Source organism: Carassius carassius, chromosome 20, assembly GCF_963082965.1.
Source record: "Carassius carassius chromosome 20, fCarCar2.1, whole genome shotgun sequence".
Lineage (NCBI taxonomy): Eukaryota > Metazoa > Chordata > Actinopteri > Cypriniformes > Cyprinidae > Carassius > Carassius carassius.
In genome coordinates, this window is record NC_081774.1 from 4461058 (window position 1) to 4484383 (window position 23326).

At 41.9% G+C, this 23326-nt stretch overlaps 3 protein-coding genes and 3 non-coding genes across 17 annotated transcripts in view; 5 read left to right on the forward strand and 1 right to left on the reverse strand.

Annotated features, from left to right (window-relative positions):
- gigyf2 (GRB10 interacting GYF protein 2) overlaps nt 1-881 on the forward strand; it is a 33830-nt gene extending 32949 nt beyond the window's left edge. For all 4 annotated transcript variants that reach the window (XM_059501245.1, XM_059501246.1, XM_059501247.1 and 1 more), the window contains exon 29: nt 96-881. In XM_059501245.1, coding sequence (XP_059357228.1) covers nt 96-163 — 68 coding nt within the window. In that variant the 3' untranslated portion in view covers nt 164-881. The remainder of the gene's footprint in view (nt 1-95) is intronic.
- Nucleotides 882-2362: 1481 nt separating this feature from the next.
- Nucleotides 2363-6536, forward strand: snorc (secondary ossification center associated regulator of chondrocyte maturation). Its single transcript, XM_059500847.1, has 3 exons — nt 2363-2619; nt 5665-5835; nt 6020-6536. The coding sequence occupies exons 1-3, from the start codon at nt 2535-2537 to the stop codon at nt 6127-6129; spliced, it is 366 nt and encodes a 121-aa protein (XP_059356830.1). The 5' UTR covers nt 2363-2534; the 3' UTR covers nt 6130-6536.
- An 819-nt stretch (nt 6537-7355) lies between these two features.
- trnap-agg (transfer RNA proline (anticodon AGG)) lies at nt 7356-7427 on the forward strand. Its single transcript has one exon. It is a non-coding gene; the product is annotated as a tRNA-Pro (tRNA).
- Nucleotides 7428-8704: 1277 nt separating this feature from the next.
- On the reverse strand, nt 8705-8776 carry trnaw-cca (transfer RNA tryptophan (anticodon CCA)). The gene has a single exon. It is a non-coding gene; the product is annotated as a tRNA-Trp (tRNA).
- A 199-nt stretch (nt 8777-8975) lies between these two features.
- trnai-aau (transfer RNA isoleucine (anticodon AAU)) lies at nt 8976-9049 on the forward strand. Its single transcript has one exon. It is a non-coding gene; the product is annotated as a tRNA-Ile (tRNA).
- Nucleotides 9050-16188: 7139 nt separating this feature from the next.
- Nucleotides 16189-23326, forward strand: part of pfkpb (phosphofructokinase, platelet b) — a 29095-nt gene continuing 21957 nt past the window's right edge. For 3 of the 9 annotated variants that reach the window (XM_059501258.1, XM_059501259.1, XM_059501264.1), the window contains exon 1: nt 16194-16522. In XM_059501258.1, the coding sequence (XP_059357241.1) occupies nt 16438-16522 (85 nt within the window). In that variant the 5' untranslated portion in view covers nt 16194-16437. Of the gene's footprint in view, nt 16523-23326 lie in introns of all 9 variants that reach the window. The other 6 variants (XM_059501255.1, XM_059501257.1, XM_059501256.1 and 3 more) reach the window with 5 other exon arrangements.

The window sequence follows — 23326 nt, forward strand, 5'->3', positions numbered from 1 at the left end:
CCTACCTGTATAATTATGACCTTTCGCACCGCGGGAACCTTTTCATGGTAGCAGAGCTCTGATTTTCACTGATTATAGTCCCAATGTCTCTGCAGGTTTTTCTGTCAATGCCTCATCTGAGAGACTCAACATGGGCGAGATTGAGACTGTGGAAGACATTTGAGGCCTGCTGATCAGCAATCTCCCCCTACTGACCGTTTCCACTCTGAACAGCGTCCCTTGTGTTCTCCTCAACCCTTTTCCTCTCTTTTTTTTATTTTTTTTTTTTATCCTCAATTCTTTGATTTGGAGTAGATTCGGGGGAGCAAGTTTTTTTGTCCTCCCTAATCCAGAGGAAACTACAGTTGCAATAACAGCACTGCCCCACGGCCACGAAAAGAACCAAAAACACAGCGACCTGAGAAAAGGAAAAGAGAGTCTTGCTTCTGCAGGAGAGAAGAGTCAACCAATTTCACAGTGTCCCTCCACCGAGATGGATCATGCTCATCTCCTGACTGGTGTTTCTTTAAGTGTGAATAAAAGGAGTGCAGAGGAAAAAAATTATGCATTATCCCCATTACAACTTCCTTTTTTAATTTATTCGTTCCTCCCCTCATTCTTTGTGTTTTCCATATTCTTCCCTTCTCTCAAGCTTTGCTGCCCCTATGTTGATGGACGCAGATAACAACGTAGGACTCGAGGAAATGTGATCAACAGTGTCCTGTTTTAAGGACATGTTTGAAAGTTCCAGACAGTTATCCATTTCTTTGTAAAATATTAGGCTGTTTAAAGAATAAACTTTCAATTCTGCATCTGTATTATAATATATAGAAATGATGAACCAGTGGAGTCATATTTTTTTTTATTGCAGTTTGATGAATAAATCAGTCTCTTGTGTGGGCTGTTCTGCATGCTTTTGCTCGTAATTCACAAAGCAGGGTTGTGCAAATGCAGATTTCCTTGGTTATGGAAAACTTTCAGGAAGAATTTCAGGAAGTTCTTCAATGGGAAATACCTATAATATACATGTTTCTAGTTACGTTCGACTCTAAATTATTTAATTGGTTTTCAGTACCTCTTTATGCAATTGAATTTCAATAGTTATGATTGACTAAAAATGTTGAAATGTATAGCTGCCCTGTCTGTATATTTAACCTGTTACTTGGGTTGAGTTTCTTGTTTATTTCCTAAAATCAACAGTTTGTTTTTAGTTCCTCTGTGGTTGAGTCTGAAGTCAAAATTAGACCTTACTTCTGCAACGTGTTCCTAATTACCACAGAAAATATTTGAGTGCATCAGTATTTAAAAACATGCGCACTCTTTAATCAACTACAGTTGAAGTGCATTGCACTAGGGTAAACATTAATATGCAAATTATTTAAAAGTGTAGCTGCAAGACACGAAATGATTTTTTGATATCATACTAGTATATACACTTCAAATTTTTATGCACTTATATACATATACACTTCAAATTTTTTCAGTTTATCATTTATTTGTAGTGTTCATGGAAAATGTAAAAAGCGGTTAGATTCAAGCCCAAAGAGACCCTTCACAAACCGTTACATGAAAGTTTGTAGCGGTTTGTTCCTGTCTGGTGTTTATGGAGGGGGCTCAGCATCTAAGACTAATATTGATATGTACTATATACTCCGTTCATGTCTCCATAACTTCAGTTCAGTGGCAGTGTTCAAAAATGTCTTGCAGGAAAGAAATTCTTGAATTTACAAAGGAAAAACGTATGAGACTGTATTTACAGCTACTACAAGAAAAAATATGCATGACCGTTTTTCACAGGATGAAGTTAACAGGTATTTTATGAGGTGGTGATTTTGTATAATTTGTATAATGTTAATCATGCGAAAACATTATTTATAGGTGAAAAAAGTGTGAAGGTCTACACAGTCTTAAACACGTCTAAACTGAATATATGCACATTTTTAAATGATTGTATGAATTAGTACAAATTTGCCACCAATATGCCAAATTGTAAATGCTATGAGATTGAGATGTTTTATTTTTTATTTATATATATATATATATATTTTTTTTTTTTTTTTTTGCTGGTATGTTGCATCAACGTACAGGACTGGAACTATTCACTTTTTAATAATTGATTTAGATAAATTTAGTAATGCCCAGGATGCTAAGGTTGCATATCCAATCAACTTTTTGGGGCCAGTTTTCCATTATATTTCTCTTAATTATAAAGCATGGAAAAATAATCTTTACTTTCACTTTAATGACATTTTACATAGTTTAATTACATCTGTTGTAAAAATATTGGCTTGTCATGTGCATGACCCACCTCTATGATTACGAAATCAAACAGAAAAGCAGCCCGGGCTGCTGATGGACATGAAGGCATGGTGCTGCAGGAGTGGAAAGACTCCCTTATCCATGTGAGAAGAGGGTGGGCAGTTACTAGAAGAGTTGACAAAAGTCTGCACTGTCCAGACACCTAACCCCAGCTACCCCTGCCTCTCGCTCAGCCTCTCACTTGCTCTCTGTGCTCTTTCATTAACGTAGCAGTCTATAGAGTCCGGCCAGGAACCATGGGCGTCTGCAGCAATTACAGAGGTTTATCTCAGCTCGTCTTCATTGGTGCTCTGGCCATCTGCATGGCTTTTGTGCAGTCAGGTAACATCACCTCCTTCCCATCGAATCAGTGATGGACTTCTCATAGTTGTGTTAAGTTCTTAGAAAAGATTTATTGGGTTCTGATTTGTTGGCCGCTACAGTTGAGAAATTGAGTTAAGTCAGTTTTACTGAAAATTTTGTTGCTCGTTTTGATGCAAGAGGTGTAGGATCAGTTTATGAAATTGTGGCCATAAAGAGGAATGTACAGAACAATCTAGTTTGGAAATACCAAATTATGCACCAGTCATTTTTAACTTGATGACAGTTATGATTTTGCAAGGCCCCTTTCAGTGCCATGAATAGTCATTCCTGAGAATGAAAGTAGGACATTCAAAGTTGAATAGCAATAACATTATTTAATAGTAATTCTGTTGCATGATAAATGCTTTGGGCTTCAAAATCTAAATATGCCATATATATGTGTGTGTGTGCTCTTGTTTTTGTGACATATCAGGACACAACTCTGTATAATGACATTGGTATGACACAGGTATTACAAGGAGAGAGTGACTTATGAGGACATAACCCATGTCCCCATTTTCCAAAACGCTTATAAATTTTTTTTGAGAAAGTGAAAATGCACAAAGTTTCCTGTGAGGGTTAGGTGTAGGGTTGGTGAAGGGCCATCAAATATACAGTTTGTACAGTATAAAAACCATTACACCTATGGGATGTCCCCACTTTTCACAAAAACAAACGTGTGTGTGTGTTTGCATTCTGTTTAAAAAGTATAGTTGCAAAACATTTTCCAGTTATGACCATAATTTTTTAGTGCTGAATAAAATAATTACAAAAAATATATTCAAATGCACAAACCTGCTCTTTAAAGTGGAAGAAAATGTCACTTTACGGCAATCTCAGACTTTCCAGACAGAATATATGCTGTAATAGTTAACTTTTACACATTCAAGGTCTAAAGGAAGAGGTAATGGCACAGTTCCTTGATATTTCTTATGTGAATGCATGGTTTCAAAAATCTGGATCACCATGATGTCACAGTCTGTTCTGATAAATTGTCAGTATTTCACTACACTCACTAAAAATGAAGTTTCTTTACTGGCATCAATGGTTCCATGAAGAACTTTAAACATCCATGGACCCTTTCCATTCAACAGAAGGTTCTTTATGGTGATTAAATGTTGTTTACATTTTTATAATTAATTTAATTCTAAATAATAAAGTGTTTAAATAGCTATTTATACTGGAAGGTTTTATGGAAAACCCCCTTTTTGAAACCTTTTATTTTCAGTGTATGTTAAAGAACACCTTTTTTTAACTTGAAAATAATAGACTTGTTTTGCATTATAATAATGAATTAAGATTTTCCTTTTACATGAAAATTCCTGACTATGAATTTTTGAGTTTATTGAGTGTGAAGATTCCCGGCGGGCGTGAGGTGAGGTGAGGTGAGATGAGGATATGGACATGGTGGCAGAGGATTGTGTCATTCGCATACACCTGTCTCCATGTTGTCATCTCACAGTTGTGCATTAGAATACAAGAAATTAGACGACATTCTTGGCCTTGTCCTCTTGCCAAATATTTAAGCATTACTTAATAAATATTTAAGCAGGCCAAGAAGTGCCAAACACAAAAAAAGGTGTATTTTTTCAAATCAACAGGTTAGCACGCTGACGCCGATGTGCGTGCTTTTCCACAGACTGGCTTCATAAACAAGCTTGTTTGACTCGCAGTGTACTGGCTGTGTTTAGGCCGTTGGTTCCTCTGCCTCAAGCCGGCCTCTCTGACCACACAAGTGCCCTTTTGTACCCTGAAGTGAAGGGCTCATTGATGTATCGCTGGCCCTGCACAGTACCTACAGCCTGCTTCGAGTCTCGCTGAGCAAACAGACTATTATCAAAAATACTCGTGTGTTGGCCATCCTTGACTTGGTGACTCCAAATATGAACAATTTTATTTTTAGATTTAGGGTGGAATAAGAGTATTTTAGTGTTTAGTTGCATGGAAAGGTGGTATATGTGGCTACTGTATGTAGATACTTCGATTTTCAACAACAAATGAGCAGTTGTCTGTTATGTGCAAGTTTAGTTTTAGTTAGTTTTCGACTCATGCTGTTGGGTTGTTCCAGCAGGGTCAGGTAGGTATCGCGCTGTTTGTCCATGTTTACTCTGTCTGTATTTGTCCCTTCATTGTGGGGTCAGAACCTTTGTCCATAAGGTGCCCTCTGGGAAATTTGGGCAAGCAAAGTAACATAGGAAATCAGCTTTGGGCTCGGTGAGTATGATGTAGGTGAGAAAAGTCGCATGGCTGTTCCATGCCTGTGGGAGATGTGGAATGTCAGTGAGAGATGTGAGAAGAAGAAGAGGGGTGCAGGATGGGATATCTGTAGTGCTAATCCTCCATAAAGACGCTCATTGAGTCATTTAGAATGTCACTAACATTTGCCACTTTCTAGTGCTTAACATTTAGGTAAAGAAAAAACATTCAACTTTTTGCAGCTCACTTTAAAAAATACCTTTTTTTTACATTTTGAATGCAAAGGTGTTAAATAACTATTTTTGTATATTTTAAGAACTTTTTTCTTCTTATGATATCTATGGCCGGTTGCATAAGATATCTCGCTGGTCTCAAAATGTATATAGGTTGATGTATTTATTTATGTATTTATTTAGTAAGTATTCTAACTTGTAGCTCTCATTTCGTTATATTAATATATCATATTAGATTGTTTTCATGTAAAGACTTCCATGTTGCTATTATTTATTTGTTTAAATATATCATCAGCTATTTTTTTTACTCAAACATTTTTAATTGCAGCTTTAAAATGACTAAATGTAAATGTATTACGTTGTTCTAATACATAATCATAAGTCCAGTTTGTCTTATTTCCTATTTCACTTTTTTTAAAAGATATATCAACTTACCTGTGTGTGTGTGTGTGTGTGTGTGTGTGTGTGTGTGTGTGTGTGTGTGTGTGATTTTGTGTGTGATTTTGTGTGTGTGTGTGTGTGTGTGTGTGTGAATATCTTTTGTTTCATCATCTCTCACATCTCTGACTAAACCTATTTTTTAATCTTCCATCAGAATCAGTTGCTGATTCCTCCCCTACACTGCAGAATGATAACCAGGACACACTATCTGGTGCTGGAGGCTTCGATGTGACAACAAAAGTCCCTTTCCAAGACCCCGCAAATAATGGCTACACCTTTGATTATGAGGATGGTACCCCCTCAATAACTCTGGATGAGGAAGAAGGTAAAGTTATACCACTGAAAAGTACATACCTCAGATCACTTTTATAGTTTAGTATTTTAGCAGACGCTTTTACTCCAAAGCAGCTTACAAAAGAGTTATATGTCATTATATGAGGTCTATCATAAAAAGAAGTTGGTTTCATTCAAAGTTGATCTTCTGGTGTGTGTGATATTTCTGTTTTCAGTTGTGCTGGGGCCAGGTGCCATCACAGCTATCGTCATCGCCGTGTTCCTCGGAGCTTCTGTTCTTCTCGCTCTCATTGTGATCACGCTCAGAAAGTTCACTGCCTCTTAAAGAAGGGACATTCATATTTGCATTTCCTCTCTTCCCCAGTCCCATCTCCTTTTTACTGTATTTTCAAGTGTCTCATTGGTGGCAGGTCCTTCGTGAAATGGATGCTCTTCACTGAGTTTTGTGATTTCTTTCTCCTGTCAAACTCAAGTCAGAGAAAACCAAGATAAGGCTGAACAAAAGGGTAACTGCAATCAAGGGAAATTTTGGTTACATTTGTTTGGTGACCATATATTCATTTTTGATATCCTCTTGTAATAATGTTTAGAATTAAATATTTAAAGAAGGTAGAATTATTATATGAAAGTCACATTTTAAGATAAAGTTAACACCGTCCATGTGCAACTAGTTTTATTTTATTTCATGATGTATACTAAATTCCAGTGTTCTTGTCATTCTAGCTGATTTGTGTAAATTGATCATATCCTGGAGTGTTTAAGATCAAGTGTGTGTATGTTGAGAAATCAGAGTGTTTTAATTGAACTTTTATACATAAACTGATTAATTTGTTTGTCACCTTGTGATTGGCCACTGAACCGATAATAAAGACCACGTTTAAGCCTCTTCCAAGAGTTGTTTCTTTCATTTAATTATATATAAATATATATTATATATATCGAAATAATGCTTTCCCTTTGGTTATTTATCATGTTGTTGGGTATTTCTATATTCTATTTATGGTCTGTTTAAAAAGAAGACATAACGTAACAAAATGAGCTGCCACAAGTAACTAGGTCTGGGTTGTACTTTCATGAGCCATAATTTGGAAAAACGTTACATAAAATTATGCTAAATTCATGAAATATGATATTATTATTGTTTTATATCCATAATGGTACAAGATTATCAATGTGAAATCAATATTATCAACAAGTTAAGCTGCTTGTAAATAAGGCTACTTGTAAACAAAATGTTATTTAGTCTATGTATTTTGAATTGTATTGAATTTTTCTTTTTGTAACGTTACTGGCGTGGTTAAATCATGTCCTACAACCAGTTATAAAAAGGTATGTTAACGTAACGTTTTTGACATCGTCTGATTAAACAGAATATCACAAATTTGTGGAAAGCTAGAACAAACTCTAACATATTGTAATTTGTATAGATCTGTGTATTTAAGTAGCCAATGAACACTGAATATTAAAACCGTAATTGTACTATATCGTAAAAGACTATGTGTAGAACCTCTGTTAAGGACTTATCGTGATATTATACAGTTCGAGCACGTTGGCTCGTTGGTCTAGGGGTATGATTCTCGCTTAGGGTGCGAGAGGTCCCGGGTTCAAATCCCGGACGAGCCCTACTTTTGTTTTCTCATTTTCCAATATATGCACTAATGAAGTGTGGACTGTTCCTTCGAGTTTTTCTAGAAAAAGAATATGTGGGAACGAGAGTTAATAAAGTTGACGGTTCATTAGCGTTTATTTCAGAGCTTAGCGTCAACAGCCGTGCTAATATGTGCTTACAGCGCCTCTTATGTACTTACAGCGCCTCTCTGTGGTTAAAAATGCAAATTATATCCAGTAGTTGACAAATAACTATTACTTCCTCAAAAGTGAAGTATATTGACAAATAATGATAATAATGATGGAGATCTAGTCGTTAATCTGGGTTAAAAAAGAAATTGGAATTTGTTTTCCAAGTCTTATGTTCAGTGGCGCCCCCAGAAAATGTTAACGGGGTGGCCAAATGAGGCCACGGTAAATTTTGGGGGTGGCACATTAAAATAAAGGGGGGAAAAAATTAAGGGTTTGCAATATAGACAAAAAGTTATATCTCTGTGAGTTCTAGGATTTTTTCGATAACGATAATTACACTATTTGTGTTATTGAGTGTTATTGTGCTGATATCTTGTTTTTAATTGTGCTGACACCTGATTTTTTTTTTTTTTTTTTTACCTTTACACCATTGTTTCTAAAAGTGTGCACCATATTTTAGGTCAAATACTTGCATTTGGGCTGTTACCAAGCAAATGCAATCAGTATCAACAAAATTGATCTTTGCAATACAGATAAAACAGAAGCTGCATCTGAAATGCCATTTAGATGTTTTTACACACTGTTTAATGCAGCTCCGTGGAACATGGAATACTTTAACCTGCAGTTACAAATGAATAAATAATGTTTTGATATTTTAAAGATAAACCATTGAAAACTGATGTTTGAAATTATTTAAAAAGTGAAAAGGTTCCATTAAATGTGAAATTAAAACCGCCAATAGGTGGCAGCGAGTCACTGTTAATAAGTGAGTCATTGCGATTGAACCGAATCATTTAAACGGTTGATTCATTCAGGAACGAAACACTTTAATGTTGCTCCGAGACGCAAAACTGTGGCTGCAGCAGGTGCTGCACTTTTTTTTCCACTTCTTAAACTATTGTGAATTTACATTCTGCATTTAAATTAATAGTACCCACTGCAAATCTTCCTAGGGGTGGCCGCAGGGGTGGCCAGAGTTTATACAGGGGTGGCCAGGGGGCGCCCCTGCTTATGTTGAGTGTTGATCACTTGATCTAATTATTTGCTGTAGTAAGAATCTGCCAAAACAATAACTATTTAATATAAACGCAAAAATAGATTGACCCCGACGTGATTTGAACACGCAACCTTCTGATCTGGAGTCAGACGCGCTACCGTTGCGCCACGAGGTCAGCTGGCAATATTGGTTCATTACTGGTCTTTGTCTATTCATGCAGGCCAGTATGCCTCTTTTATGCTTTTGATTTTGGATATAAATAATAGACCAAAAAAATGTGGGTGTGTATTACCGTACCATTCATACATGCTACCTAGGGCGACTAAATTTCATGGTCAAAAAGTTGTATTTAGGTACCCCTGACTAATAATAGCGGCCGGTTAGCTCAGTTGGTTAGAGCGTGGTGCTAATAACGCCAAGGTCGCGGGTTCGATCCCCGTACTGGCCAATGACGTTTTTAACAGTTTCTTCACTTAGCCATAGCTTTTCATTTACATTTATTTATTTAGCAGACGCTTTTATCCAAAGCGACTTACAGATGAGGACAGTGGAAGCAATCAAAAACAACAAAAAGAGCAATGATATATAAGTGCTATAACAAGTCTCAGTTAGGTTAACACAGTAGACCTAGCATGGGATTTTAAATAATATAATATAAAGAAAACAGATAGAATAAAAAAAAAGAATAGAGCAAGCTAAGTGTTAGAGGTCTTTACACATACACACAAGGTTTGATAGAATTGGCTGGAATCCTCCATAAAGACGCTCATTGAGTCATTTAGAATGTCACTAACATTTGCCACTTTCTAGTGCTTAACATTTAGGTAAAGAAAAAACATTCAACTTTTTGCAGCTCACTTTAAAAAATACCTTTTTTTTACATTTTGAATGCAAAGGTGTTAAATAACTATTTTTGTATATTTTAAGAACTTTTTTCTTCTTATGATATCTATGGCCGGTTGCATAGGATATCTCGCTGGTCTCAAAATGTATATAGGTTGATGTATTTATGTATGTATTTATTTAGTAAGTATATTCTAACTTATAGCTCTCATTTCGTTATATTAATATATCATATTAGATTGTTTTTATGTAAAGACTTCCATGTTGCTATTATCAGTGTTGGGAAGGTTACTTTGGAAATGTAATAGGTTACAGATTACAAGTTACCCTGTTTAAAATGTAATAGTAGTGTAACTTTTTCAATTACTTTATTAAAGTAATGTAACTAATTACTTTTGAGTACTTTTTGATTACTTTTGTAAATTTGTGAAAATTAAAGAATAATAAATAAAAGCATATACATCAACTTAAATACAGTTATCTAATAAGCATGTGACGTATTCTGTGTAATAAAATCCTAAACATTGGTGTTTCTTTTAAACTGCTGTCTCTTTGTATATGATGATAGTTTTCAAAACTCAAAATAAGTAAAATGCACATGAAGTGACACAGAGCAGTTCTAGAAATTATGTTTATGTGCTCGTGTACTCCTACATTGAGACGGCAGAGGTTGAAAATACCACGAGCTTCAGCAGGCCTATGTGTAGTAAATGAAGCCATGTCTTTGCCATTAATTTACAGGAGGGGCGGACTGGGAAAAAAATCAGACTGGAAAATTCAAACTCATACAAACAAATTCATGGACAAAACTATTTTTTATCTATTTTAAATCTTTAATTTGGGGACATGCAAAATAATTAAAAGTTCTCTCCTGAACTGCACCTTCACTTCCATTTTTCTCTTCAGTCTTTTTATTTTGCCCTGTTATGCATCTCTCTCATGACTTTAATACTCAAGATTAAACAAAACTATACTTTACAATACAATACTCTCTACAATACTACAATATCTTTATAGAAAAATCCTATATATAATCCATATTCTTCCCTTACAAAAATTAACCATGCTTTTATTAGCCTATATAAAAGTAAAATAACCTTGAGTAATTTTTTTTTTTTTTTTTTTTTTTGCAAATTGATTTGTATTTATTTTTAAATAAATACATTTGTAAAATAATTTTACATTTTTGGTTATCACAGTTAAACAATAGTAACCATTTTCTCTGGATTTATTGTTAAATATTAAAACGTTAATTTTCGTAAGGGTTGTGTTGTTGTCTGTCGTAGCTCCCCCTAAACCTATAAAAAAAATCTGAATTTTTTTCAGCTAAATTACTACTGTAACATTACAACAGATAATAATGGTGTCCTTTATATAGTATTTTGAGTGATGACTGATGAGCAACGTGCTGCTGCTTGATTAAATAAATAAAAAAACAAAGACAAAAAAGCATCTTTACAGATGAAACTGACCTGAAACCCTGAACAGTAGTTCTGCTCCTCTGCTCCAGCTGTCCACTCTATTCTTTCTTTCTTTCTCTTTCTCTCTCTTTCTCTCTCTCTCTCTCTCTCTCTCTCTCTCTCTCTCTCTCTCTCTCTCTCTCTCTCTCTCTCTCTCTCTCTCTCTCTCTCTCTCTCTCTCTCTCTCTCATTGATTACTCGGAGTCTGATCCAAACCGTTTGGCGGAGGCGCGGAGAGCGCGCGAGTCATGATTAACAATTCATGACTTATTAGAGATTTAATTATCAAATGGCGGATTCGCAAATGATCGAGATTATTTCCTATTTCCTTTTTTTAAAAGATATATCAACTTACCTGTGTGTGTGTGTGTGTGTGTGTGTGTGTGTGTGTGTGTGTGTGTGTGTGTGTGTGTGTGTGATTGTTTGTGTGTGTGTGAATATCTTTTGTTTCATCATCTCTCACATCTCTGACTAAACCTATTTTTTAATCTTCCATCAGAATCAGTTGCTGATTCCTCCCCTACACTGCAGAATGATAGCCAGGACACACTATCTGGTGCTGGAGGCTTCGATGTGACAACAAAAGTCCCTTTCCAAGACCCCGCAAATAATGGCTACACCTTTGATTATGAGGATGGTACCCCCTCAATAACTCTGGATGAGGAAGAAGGTAAAGTTATACCACTGAAAAGTACATACCTCAGATCACTTTTATAGTTTAGTATTTTAGCTGGCCGCATAAATAGAATTGGCTGGAAGACCTGCCAAGAGGGCATTGCAATAGTCCAGCCTGGACAGAACAAGAGCTTGAACAAGGAGTTGTGCAACATGTTCTGAAAGAAAGGGCTTGATCTTCTTGATGTTGAATAAAGCAAATCTGCAGGATCGGACAGTTTTAGCAATGTGGTCTGAGAAAGTCAGCTGACCATCAATCATAACTCCAAGGCTTCTAGCTGTTTTTAAAGGAGTTATGGTTGATGTGCCTAACTTGATGGTGAAATTGTGATGAAACGATGTGTTTGCTGGAATCACCAGCAGTTCTGTCTTGGCAAGGTTGAGTTGAAGTGATGGTCCATCATCCAGGAAGAAATGTCTGTTAGACACGCTGAGATGCGAATAGCTACCGTCGGATCATCAGGATGGAATGAGAGGTAGAGTTGAGTGTCATCAGCATAGCAGTGCCATGTTTCTGAATGACAGAACCTAATGATGCCATGTAGACAGAGAAGAAAAGTGGTCCAAGAACTGAGCTCTGAGGCACCCCAGTAGTTAGATGTTGTGACTTGGACACCTCACCTCTCCAAGATACTTTGAAGGACCTATCTGATAGGTAAGACTCAAACCATTGAAGTGTGGTTCCTGAGATGCCTTTTGCCAGTAGGGTTGATAGGAGGATCTGGTGGTTAACCGTGTCAAAAGCAGCAGACAGATCAAGCAGGATAAGTACTGAAGATTTGGATTCCGCTCTTCCACTCCAGTCTTAGAGCTTCAACAACTGAGAGCAAGGCAGTCTCAGTTGAATGTCACTTCTGAAGCCAGATTGGTTGCTGTCAAGGAGGTTGTTGTGTGTGAGAAATGTAGAGACTTGGTTGAACACATCTCGTTCAAGTGTTTTTGCAATGAAAGGAAGAAGAGAAACTGGTCTGTAGTTCTCTAAAAGAGATGGATTGAGGTTGGGTTTCTTAAGTAGTGGAGTTATACGTGCCTGTCTAAATGATGAGGGAAAAACACCAGTGTGGAGGGATGTGTTGATGATGTGAGTGAGTGCAGGTACAACTGCAGGAGAAATGGCTTGAAGGAGATGAGATGGAATAGGATCAAGCGGGCAAGTTGTAGGGTGATTAGAAAGGATGAGTTTTGAGACTTGTCTCAGAGAGTGAAGAGAAGGATGTAAATGAGTGTATGTTTGCTGTTGATATGAGCTTGACTGATTGTGGTGTGGAAAATTGACACTAATGTGTTTAATTTTATTAATGAAAAACGTTGCAAAGTCGTCAGCTACAGTATTAGAGATGAAGCAGGAGGGGGGGGGGACAAAGAAGTGAGGAAAATGTTTTAAAAAGCATGCGAGAGTTAGACGAATTGTTAATTTTGTTATGGTAGTATGTCATTTTAGCAGTGGAGACATTAGCAGAGAAAGAAGATAGGAGTGACTGATACATATTAAGGTCATTAGTATTTCTGGATTTGCGCCACACCCTTTCAGCAGCTCTAAGCTTAGAACAGTGTTCGCGTAGAACATCAGATAACCAAGGGGCAGAAGGGGTGTTACGGGCTGGCAAACAGTGTCTAAACAAGATTTAAGAGTGGAGCAGAAAGTATCAGTAGCACTGTTAGCATCCAAAGATGCAAACAGTTTAGGGGAAGGAAGTGAAGATGAAACCATTGCAGAAAGCCGGGAGGGTGAAAGTGTGCGTAGGTTACGTCGAAAGATGACATGTGGAGGGGTAAGTGAAGTGTCAGGGACCATGTTGAGGTTAAGAGTGAGGAGGAAGTGATCCGACGTGTGCAGCGAAGTAAACAGAACATGATCAGTAGAGCAGTGTTGTGTATAAATAAGGTCCAGTTGGTTGCCTGATATGTGAATCAGCATACAGAGGTTTATCTAGATGGATGTTGAAATCTCCAAGCATAACTAGGGGAGTACCATCCTCCGAAAAGATTGAGAGCAACACATCTAATTCATCCAAAAAGTTACCCAGTGGTCCTGGGGGTCGATAGACAACTACAAAATGTATTTTAAAAGGGTAGGTAACAGTAACTGAATGAGATTCAAAGGAGCTGTTGATACCCAAAGATGGTAAAGGATTAAATTTCCAATCATTAGAGATGAGCAGACCAGTACCTCCACCTCTTTCAGTCAAACGGGGGGAGTGGGAAAATGAGAAATTATTGGAGAGTGCTGCAGGTGTAGCAGTGTCCTCTGGTTTGATACAGGTCTCTGTTAGGGCCATGAGATTAAGCTTTGAATGACTAATAATAGAAGTAATGAAATCGGCTTTGTTTACAGCAGAATGGCAATTCCAGAGACCAATAGAAAAAGAAAGTAGTGTATTAGCAGATATAGGCAAAGTGTGCAGGTTGTTAAGATTGCGCTGTCTACATTGTGTGATGTGTGGTTTGCGAGTGGTAGTGATAGTAGGGATCTGGAAACACATAGTAAGATTTGGTTATAAACAAAAAAACAACTGAAACAGAAATAAATATATATATATATATATATATATATATCATCTGCAAGGTTCTAAATATACAACTGCTTTCCTGTTTGAAACCATGCGTCTATGATTATCCATGATGTGATTTTTTAAATCATGTGTGTGTGATTATAAAACAACTGGATGGCTTGAGTAAGTCGTAGCCCAGTTAAGAAAGAATCAGTCTACAACCGTAAATGGTCATACAGAAGACCAGAGGCTACATTACATTCCAATATGGTAATGGCATGGAATCTCAAATGGTCATTACTGAGAGTTTTATGGACCTTCATTTTTTTTTTAAATCTCTGATTTTGAATCAGCATAAGCAGGATGTGAAAGCTCATTCATTCAAATATTAGTAGTCCTATAAATAAGGTGCAGAGCTCATTTTGAAGTTATGTATTTGCTGCTTGTTGTTTCACAGTGACTCGGTTTTTTTGTAATAATCTGAAGATTTTTCAAACTATGCAAAGAAAATGTGAAAGATAAGTATGCCTGTTGGGCAAAATAAAATACTAAACTTGCACATTACAGTCAAATGTTTAGCAATTAGTTAAATCCACCAAGTGTACAAATGATATTATGGTTATAAGGGGTCAAAGTGTTCATTGTTCAAAACAAAGCCAAAATCCCACAGCACATGCTCTTGTTACCTCTTGCTACCAGGATTATCCAATCACACACCGCCTGACCTACAGCAACTGTCAGGCACGTCATGCTGCACTCGCTCTTGCTCTTTATTAGTGCTTTGTGCACTGGTCAGTCCTGTTGATAGACGTCCCGACCTATAGGCAAACTGAAAAACAGAGTTTGGCCAGATAAAGATAAAATCAGAGAACACATGCACACACTCACAAACTAACCTCAATGCTTTCTCTTTAAAGATGTTTATGGGAGGGCTGATTTATGGACTGTGAAATAGGCTTCAAAAAGAATCCAATATGTCAATAAAACATAATGTTTATTATTATTTATTATAACCACTGCTTCCCACTTCAGAATAAAACGTTTTTAAGAAACAATTGTTTCCTGTTATCCCCAGTGGTGCACTCAATGTCATTGTTGGGTGCTCTTCTTTAAAGAGTATAAACAAGCATACAAACATGAGAAATTCTCAAACTTAATGATGGAGTTCACCGAAAAAAAAAATAACTGTACATTCTTCTTAATATTTTAATTTGTGTTTTTGGGTGAACTCTCCATTTAAAGCAACGCTATGTAGTTTTGAGTATTTTGGAGCCTCTTACAGTTAAGTGAGTGAAAATCACTGTCGCAAATATCACTGTGGTAAGCGTGGGAAAGAAACAGATGCCATTTGTCTTATTTTAAGTCAGCTCACCGTCATGATTTAGTACTGATATTTTAAGATATAAAAAAACACATACAGTTGCTTTAAAATATGTTTTAAGAACTATGTACATTCGTTTTTAAATCTTTGACCAAAATGTTACTATCAGCATGATGTGGTTCCCCTTTTTCTTGCTTTTCTTGCAAGTCTCCACAAACCTGTTTGCAAGGCGATGCTCTCTCTCTCTCTCTCTCTCTCTCTCTCTCACACACACACACACACACACACACACACACACACACACACCGAGGGGGGAACGCGATTCCTAAAGAGGGGGTAAATATGCAAATATACTGTTCAGGGGGCCCACAAACCATAGCTGCGCTCCTACACACAAACACTATAAAATACTCTCTGAGGGAAAATGTCATGGTCATAAACAGATATTTAAGATGCTTTAGGAATAATTCTGCAGTCCACAGTTGCCAGAGGTTCACCTTTGTTTGTTGACTGGATTAATAAAGTTGCTATAGTTGTTCTATAGATAGTAGGCCTATATTCTATTCCCAGGCCACACGTTTTGTCTGTTTTATTACCATGAACTAATTTCACACTCATTCCATGAGTGAAACTACTTCCTTGTTGAAAGTAACTTTATCTGTTTTTCTACGTGCTGCGAGAACTATGAAAGAATATCGTGTTGCGCTTGCAGTGGGCTGGATCTTTAGTATGCTAATTGTATTATAACAACTCTAAATTTAATGAAAGCAAAGGACTCACTCCCTTGTCACTCCTTTAATCCCAACACCGGAAGGCTATTGGTCTGAATTCGTCCAGATGAGACGTGATCCACAGGACTATTGCGTGTCGCTGCTGTCAATCCAGTATGGGGCGGTGGATGTGAGCCTACCGGACCGCGCGCGTCCGACCCCGGAGGAGAAGTTGATCGGCGGAGCCTTTTATCCTCTCCAGCTTGCTTTGGATTGCTCTTACCTTACCCGAGAATTAAAGACATTGCTCTGTTTGCAAAGACACCTGTGGAATAATGCAGGATACCAAAAAATTCATCGAGAACCTCTCTGGAGCAGGGAAGTCCATTGGCGTCCTGACAAGTGGTGGAGATGCTCAAGGTATTGCCTATTTTTATTTTAACAAACCGATTAGGATGTCAAGGGCGCTTGTTTACTCGTGCTCGCAGGGACAGATTGACTTGTTTACAGCTTTAATCAGGACACATCTAAACGGAGCCGGTGCAACAGATGTAAGAGAAAGGCGAAGCAGTTCCGGGGTTTAACTGACGCTCAAATGACTTCATCACCACTTGTATAGCGATTCCGAAAGAAAACGGATTATTAGGAACACGTTTTGATATTTTAGAGATGAACCACAAGTTATAGATAATGTAATTAAAACAATTAAAGTTGCGTCTCTGTCTCGCACTCTGCGTCATGACAACGTGTATACTGGGTGCGCTCGAGCGGCTTTCAACGCAACTGGTATTAAATATTTATGCAATTACCTGACGGTGCGTTTACGGCATGTCAAATATTTATTTTAGTCTAGCCATTTGGTGAAGTAGGCTAATTGAATGAAAATGAGTGAATGTAAAATATTTAAATTCCTCCATATCGAACTATCTGTTGCGTCTTGTGTCCCTCACTTGGTTTTCTGTGCATCTTTGTCACGATGAATCATCATTTTGGATCAAGGTGGGGAATGCGTTCGCGTGTCTACGTGATGACAGGCAAGTAGAGCGAGACTCCCGTGATGCCGTGATCACGTGGAAAAACCGACTGCATCCCAAGCGTGAGTATGCGCGGGTTAAAAGCCGCGGGATAATAGTTTCCGTTGTTGACTGAATGCTCTTTTTAAAAGCGCATCTCCTGTCGGTCAGTTATTCTTTTGAATTTAAGAGAGAACGTGAAGAGACGCATTGCGTTGTAATACAATGTCTGACTTCCTTCCCACATGTCAGTCAAAATAGTAAGTGTATTTTACTAAGCTGTTTGTTTACTCTTGAATGCCCGTGCGCTCGTGTCAGTGTTGACGAATTGGGCTACTTTAAAGAGTTTCCATCTTTTTACCTTTTTTTTTTGGTCCCGGCTTGGATCATGGCACTATGTTTCCTAGCAACGGTTTCCAGGCAGCAGCACCCATTTTATTTATAAATTTTTTTGGCTAGTAGAAGTTATGAATGGACGGTGACTTAAAAATTTAGTAGCCAAATTGGCTGATGAGTAATAAAAAAAAAAAAAAAATATATATATATATATATATATATATATATATATATATATATATATATATATTTCAATTCATGTTTACACGGTTAATAACATTAACAGATTAATAAAATATATATATATATATATTAAAAAGTTTGTGCAAAGACGTTTCAGGTTTATACAAATGTGATGGAAATGTAAAATCTTAAATGTATAAAAATAATTATATTTTTAGGAATCCCTAAAATAAATATTGTGGGAAAAAAATAATTACATTGTCCATCCATCCATCCATCTTCTTCCGCTTATCCGGGGCCGGGTCGCGGGGGCAGCAGTCTAAGCAGAGAACCCCAGACTTCCCTCTCCCTAGACACTTCCTCCAGCTCTTCTGGGGGGACACCGAGGCGTTCCCAGGCCAGCCGGGAGACATAGTCTCTCCAGCGTGTCCTAGGTCTTCCCCGGGGTCTCGTCCCCGTGGGACGCGCCCGGAACACCTTCCCGGGAAGGCGTCCCGGAGGCATCCGGAACAGATGCCCGAGCCACCTCAGCTGACCCCTCTCGATGTGGAGGAGCAGCGGCTCTACTCTGAGCTCCTCCCGGGTGACTGAGCTTCTCACCCTATCTCTAAGGGATCGCCCAGCCACCCTGCGGAGAAAGCTCATTTCGGCCGCCTGTATCCGGGATCTTGTCCTTTCGGTCATGACCCAAAGCTCATGACCATAGGTGAGAGTAGGAACGTAGATTGACCGGTAATTTGAGAGCTTCGCCTTGCGGCTCAGCTCTTTCTTCACCACGACAGACCGGTACATCGACCGCATTACTGCAGAAGCTGCACCGATCCGTCTGTCAATCTCCCGTTCCATCCTTCCCTCACTCGTGAACAAGACCCCAAGATACTTAAACTCCTCCACTTGAGGCAGGAACTCTCCACCAACTTGAAGTGGGCAAGCCACCCTTTTCCGACTGAGGACCATGGCCTCGGATTTGGAGGTGCTGATTCTCATCCCAGCCGCTTCACACTCGGCTGCAAACCGTCCCAGTGCATGCTGAAGGTCCTGGCTTGATGAGGCCAACACGACAACATCATCCGCAAAGAGCAGAGACGAAATCGTGTTGTCACCAAACCTGACCCCCTCTGGCCCCTGGCTGCGCCTAGAAATTCTGTCCATAAAAATCATGAACAGAACCGGCGACAAAGGGCAGCCCTGCCGGAGTCCAACACGCACCGGGAACAAGTCTGACTTACTGCTGGCAATACGAACCAAGCTCCTGCTCCGGTCGTACAGGGACCGGATAGCCCTTAGCAAAGGGCCCCGGACCCCATACTCCCGGAGCACCCTCCACAGGCCGCCGCGAGGGACACAGTCGAATGCCTTCTCCAAATCCACAAAGCACATGTGGACTGGTTGGGCAAACTCCCATGAACCCTCCAGCACCCTGTAGAGGGTATAGAGCTGGTCCAGTGTTCCACGGCCTGGACGAAAACCACACTGTTCCTCCTGAATCCGAGGTTCTACTATCGGCCGGATTCTCCTCTCCAGTACCCTGGCATAGACTTTCCCAGGGAGGCTGAGAAGTGTGATCCCCCTGTAGTTGGAACACACCCTCCGGTCCCCCTTCTTAAAAAGAGGGACCACCACCCCGGTCTGCCATCCCAGAGGCACCGTCCCCGACTGCCACGCGATGCTGCAGAGGCGTGTCAGCCAAGACAGCCCCACAACATCCAGAGACTTGAGGTACTCAGGGCGGATCTCATCCACCCCCGGTGCCTTGCCACCGAGGAGTTTCTTGACTACCTCGGTGACTTCAGCTTGGGTGATGGACGAGTCCACATCTGAGCCCTCAGCCTCTGCTTCCTCAATGGAAGACGTGACAGCGGGATTGAGGAGATCCTCGAAGTATTCCTTCCACCGTCCAACGACATCCCCAGTTGAGGTCAACAGCTCCCCACCTTTACTGTAAACAGCGTTGGTAGGGCACTGCTTCCCTCTCCTGAGGCGCCGAACGGTTTGCCAGAATCTCTTCGAGGCTGACCGATAGTCCTTCTCCATGGCCTCACCGAACTCCTCCCAGGCCCGAGTTTTTGCCTCCACAACCACCCGGGCTGTAGTCCGCTTGGCCTGCCGGTACCTGTCAGCTGCCTCAGGAGTCCCACAAGCAAACCAGGCCCGATAGGACTCCTTCTTCAGCTTGACGGCATCCCTTACTTCCGGTGTCCACCACCGGGTTCGGGGATTGCCACCTCGACAGGCACCGGAAACCTTACGGCCACAGCTCCGAGCGGCCGCTTCGACAATGGAGGTGGAGAACATGGTCCACTCGGACTCAATATCTCCAGCCTCCCTCGGGATCCGGTTGAAGCTCTGCCGGAGGTGGGAGTTGAAGATCTCTCTGACAGGAGACTCGGCCAAACGTTCCCAGCAGACCCTCACAGTACGTTTGGGTCTGCCGAGTCTGTCCAGCTTCCTCCCCCGCCATCGGATCCAACTCACCACCAGGTGGTGATCGGTTGACAGCTCCGCCCCTCTCTTCACCCGAGTGTCCAAGACATACGGCCGGAGGTCGGATGAAACGACCACAAAGTCGATCATCGACCTACGGCCTAGGGTGTCCTGGTGCCACGTGTACTGATGGACACCCTTATGCTTGAACATGGTGTTCGTTATGGACAAGCTGTAACTAGCACAGAAGTCCAATAACTGAACACCGCTCGGGTTCAGATCAGGGGGGCCGTTCCTCCCAATCACGCCCCTCCAGGTGTCACTGTCGTTGCCCACGTGGGCGTTGAAGTCCCCCAGTAAAACGACGGAGTCCCCAGTCGGAGCACTTTCCAGCACCCCTCCCAGAGACTCCAAGAAGGCCGGGTACTCTGCACTGCCGTTCGGCCCGTAGGCACAAACGACAGTGAGAGACCTATCCCCGACCCGAAGGCGCAGGGAAGCGACCCTCTCATTCACCGGGGTAAACTCCAACACATGGCAGCTGAGCTGGGGGGCTATAAGCAAACCCACACCAGCCCGCCGCCTCTCACCATGGGCAACTCCAGAGTGGTGAAGAGTCCATCCTCTCTCGAGGAGTGTGGTTCCAGAGCCCAAGCTGTGCGTAGAGGTGAGCCCGACTATCGCTAGTCGGAACCTCTCAACCTCACGCACAATCTCGGGCTCCTTCCCCACCAGTGAGGTGACGTTCCACGTCACCCACGGGAAGGCGGCCCCACGTCGCTCCTTCGGGCTGAGCCCGGCCGGACCCCGTGGGGAGAGGCCCGGCCACCAGGCGCTCGCATACGAGCCCCAACCCCGGGCCTGGCTCCAGGGTGGGGCCCCGGCTGCGCCATACCGGGCGACGTCACGGTCCTTAGATTTAGTCTTCTCATAAGGGGGTTCTGAACCGCTCTTAGTCTGACCCGTCGCCTAGGACCTGTTTGCCTTGGGAGACCCTACCAGGGGCATATAGCCCCGGACAACATAGCTCCTAGGGTCATTCGGGTACTCAAACCCCTCCACCACGTTAAGGTGTAAAGAATCGTGTGATTGGTTATAATGAAGTGCTGTACAAACGCGTCATCCAGCGACCGCAGATTTGAATTTAGCAGCTGATGCTCTGCCACACTGAATGTTCTAATCACGCCGGTGTGATTCTATCAAATATAATAGAAATATTATTTGGCTATTTTTTGTCATTTGGAAGCTGCATTTAAAATCCACTTGCCTCAGAAATCTGAGAAAAATCACTTTGAATGGGCATGACGCCTCATGATGCTGGACATAACCTCAGGGCAACAGATGCTTGATTCAGCTTGTCAGTGTCACAGTGTCTGGGTTGTGTTCCCTGGGGTTCCACTAGGTGTCCTCAGTTCCCACGGTGTTTATCATATTATCACTTCCTGTCTCCTTATTTGGTCACCTTCCTCCTTGTTTAGTTAATTGATTGTTCCCCACCTGTCTCCTGTTTCCCCATTATCCTTTTGTGTATATAACCCGGTCTGTCTTAGTATGTGGGACGGAGTCGTTGTTTAATGTCCGATAGTTATTCATGTCCGTCGCTTCTTGCCTTGCTTTGCCTTGTCTTCGTGTCTTGTTTATGTTCGATATTCTGGTTTTGACCCTGCCTGGACTGTTTACCCCTTTGGTTTACCCTTTAATAAATGACTTACCTGCAATTGGTTCTATCTCCGTGCCTCATTGGATCCCTGCCGTGACAGAACGACTCCGTCATTCTAGGAACCAGCGGTATGTCGTCTTTCCGTTCCCCAGCCAAGATGGCGGAGCGGCGAGCCAAGTATCTTCTGTTGATCGCCCTCCGCCAAGAGGGAAATGAAGTGGGTGCCCTGGCTCAGGTGTTCTGGTCCCTGGCCGAGGGCATGGGCTACAATGATGCGGCCCTCAAGGACTATTTCAATGGCGGGCTGGATGATCCAGTGTCTCAGAAGGAGATGGCGCAGTTAGAGACACTGGAATTCTGGGAATTCGTGCGCTACCTGCAGCATCGGCTTCGGTGGGATGCCCCAGGCACTTCTGTCTCTTCCGGCGGGGTGGTCGTCAGCCCAGCACCACTGCCCAGGATTGCAACCAGCCAAGCGCCACAACCCAAGATGACCGCCAGTCCAGCACCACTGCCCAGGATGGCTACCAGCCAAGCGCCACAGCACAAGATGGCCGCTAACCCAGCGCCAATGCCCAAATTGGCCACCGTTCCAGCGCCACAACCCAAGATGGCCGCCAGTCCAGCACCACTGCCCAGGATGGCTACCAGCCAAGCGCCACCATCCAAGATGGCCGCCAGTCCAGCATCACTGCCCAGGATGGCTACCAGCCAAGCGCCACAGCACAAGATGGCCGCTAACCCAGCGCCAATGCCCAAATTGGCCACCGTTCCAGCGCCACAGCCCAAGATGGCCGCCAACCCAGCGCCAATGCCCAAATTGGCCACCAGTCCAGCGCCACAGTACAAGATGGCCGCCAGCCCAGCGCCAATGCCCACTTTGGCCAACGGTTCAGTGCCACAGCCCAAGATGGCCGTCAGCCTAGCGCCACAGCACAAGATGGCCGCTAACCCAGCGCCAATGCCCAAATTGGCCACCGGTCCAGCGCCACAGTACAAGATGGCCGCCAGTCCAGCACCACAACCCCAGATGGCCGCCAGACCAGCACCACAGAACAAGATGGCCGCCTGTCCAGAGTCATGGCCCAAGATGGCTGCTTGCCCAGCGCCGCTGCACAGGATGAGAGTCTCAGCTGACCCTCCGGAGTCGAGTCAGGTGCCCGTGGACCCTCCGGAGTCGAGTCAGGTGCCCGTGGACCCTCCGGAGTCGAGTCAGGTGCCCGTGGACCCTCCGGAGTCGAGTCAGGTGCCCGTGGACCCTCCGGAGTCGAGTCAGGTGCCCGTGGACCCTCCGGAGTCGAGTCAGGTGCCCGTGGACCCTCCGGAGTCGAGTCACGTGCCCGTGGACCCTCCGGAGTCGAGTCAGGTGCCCGTGGACCCTCCGGAGTCGAGTCAGGTGCCAGGGAACCCGCCAGAGTTAGGGCTTATCACCGATGACCCGCCAGAGTCAGGGCTAGTCACCGATGACCCGCCAGAGTCAGGGCTAGTCACCGATGACCCGCCAGAGTCAGGGCTAGTCACCGATGACCCTCCAGAGTCAGGGCTAGTCACCGATGACCCTCCAGAGTCAGGGCTAGTCACCGATGACCCTCCAGAGTCAGGGCTAGT

Excerpts from the sequence above, each read along its gene's own strand:
- snorc (XM_059500847.1), top strand. The coding sequence starts at position 2,535 with ATGGGCGTCTGCAGCAATTACAGAGGTTTATCTCAGCTCGTCTTCATT. Across the intron at positions 2,620-5,664 it reads CATGGCTTTTGTGCAGTCAG|AATCAGTTGCTGATTCCTCC; the intron begins GTAACATCACCT and ends ATCTTCCATCAG. Across the intron at positions 5,836-6,019 it reads AACTCTGGATGAGGAAGAAG|TTGTGCTGGGGCCAGGTGCC; the intron begins GTAAAGTTATAC and ends TTCTGTTTTCAG.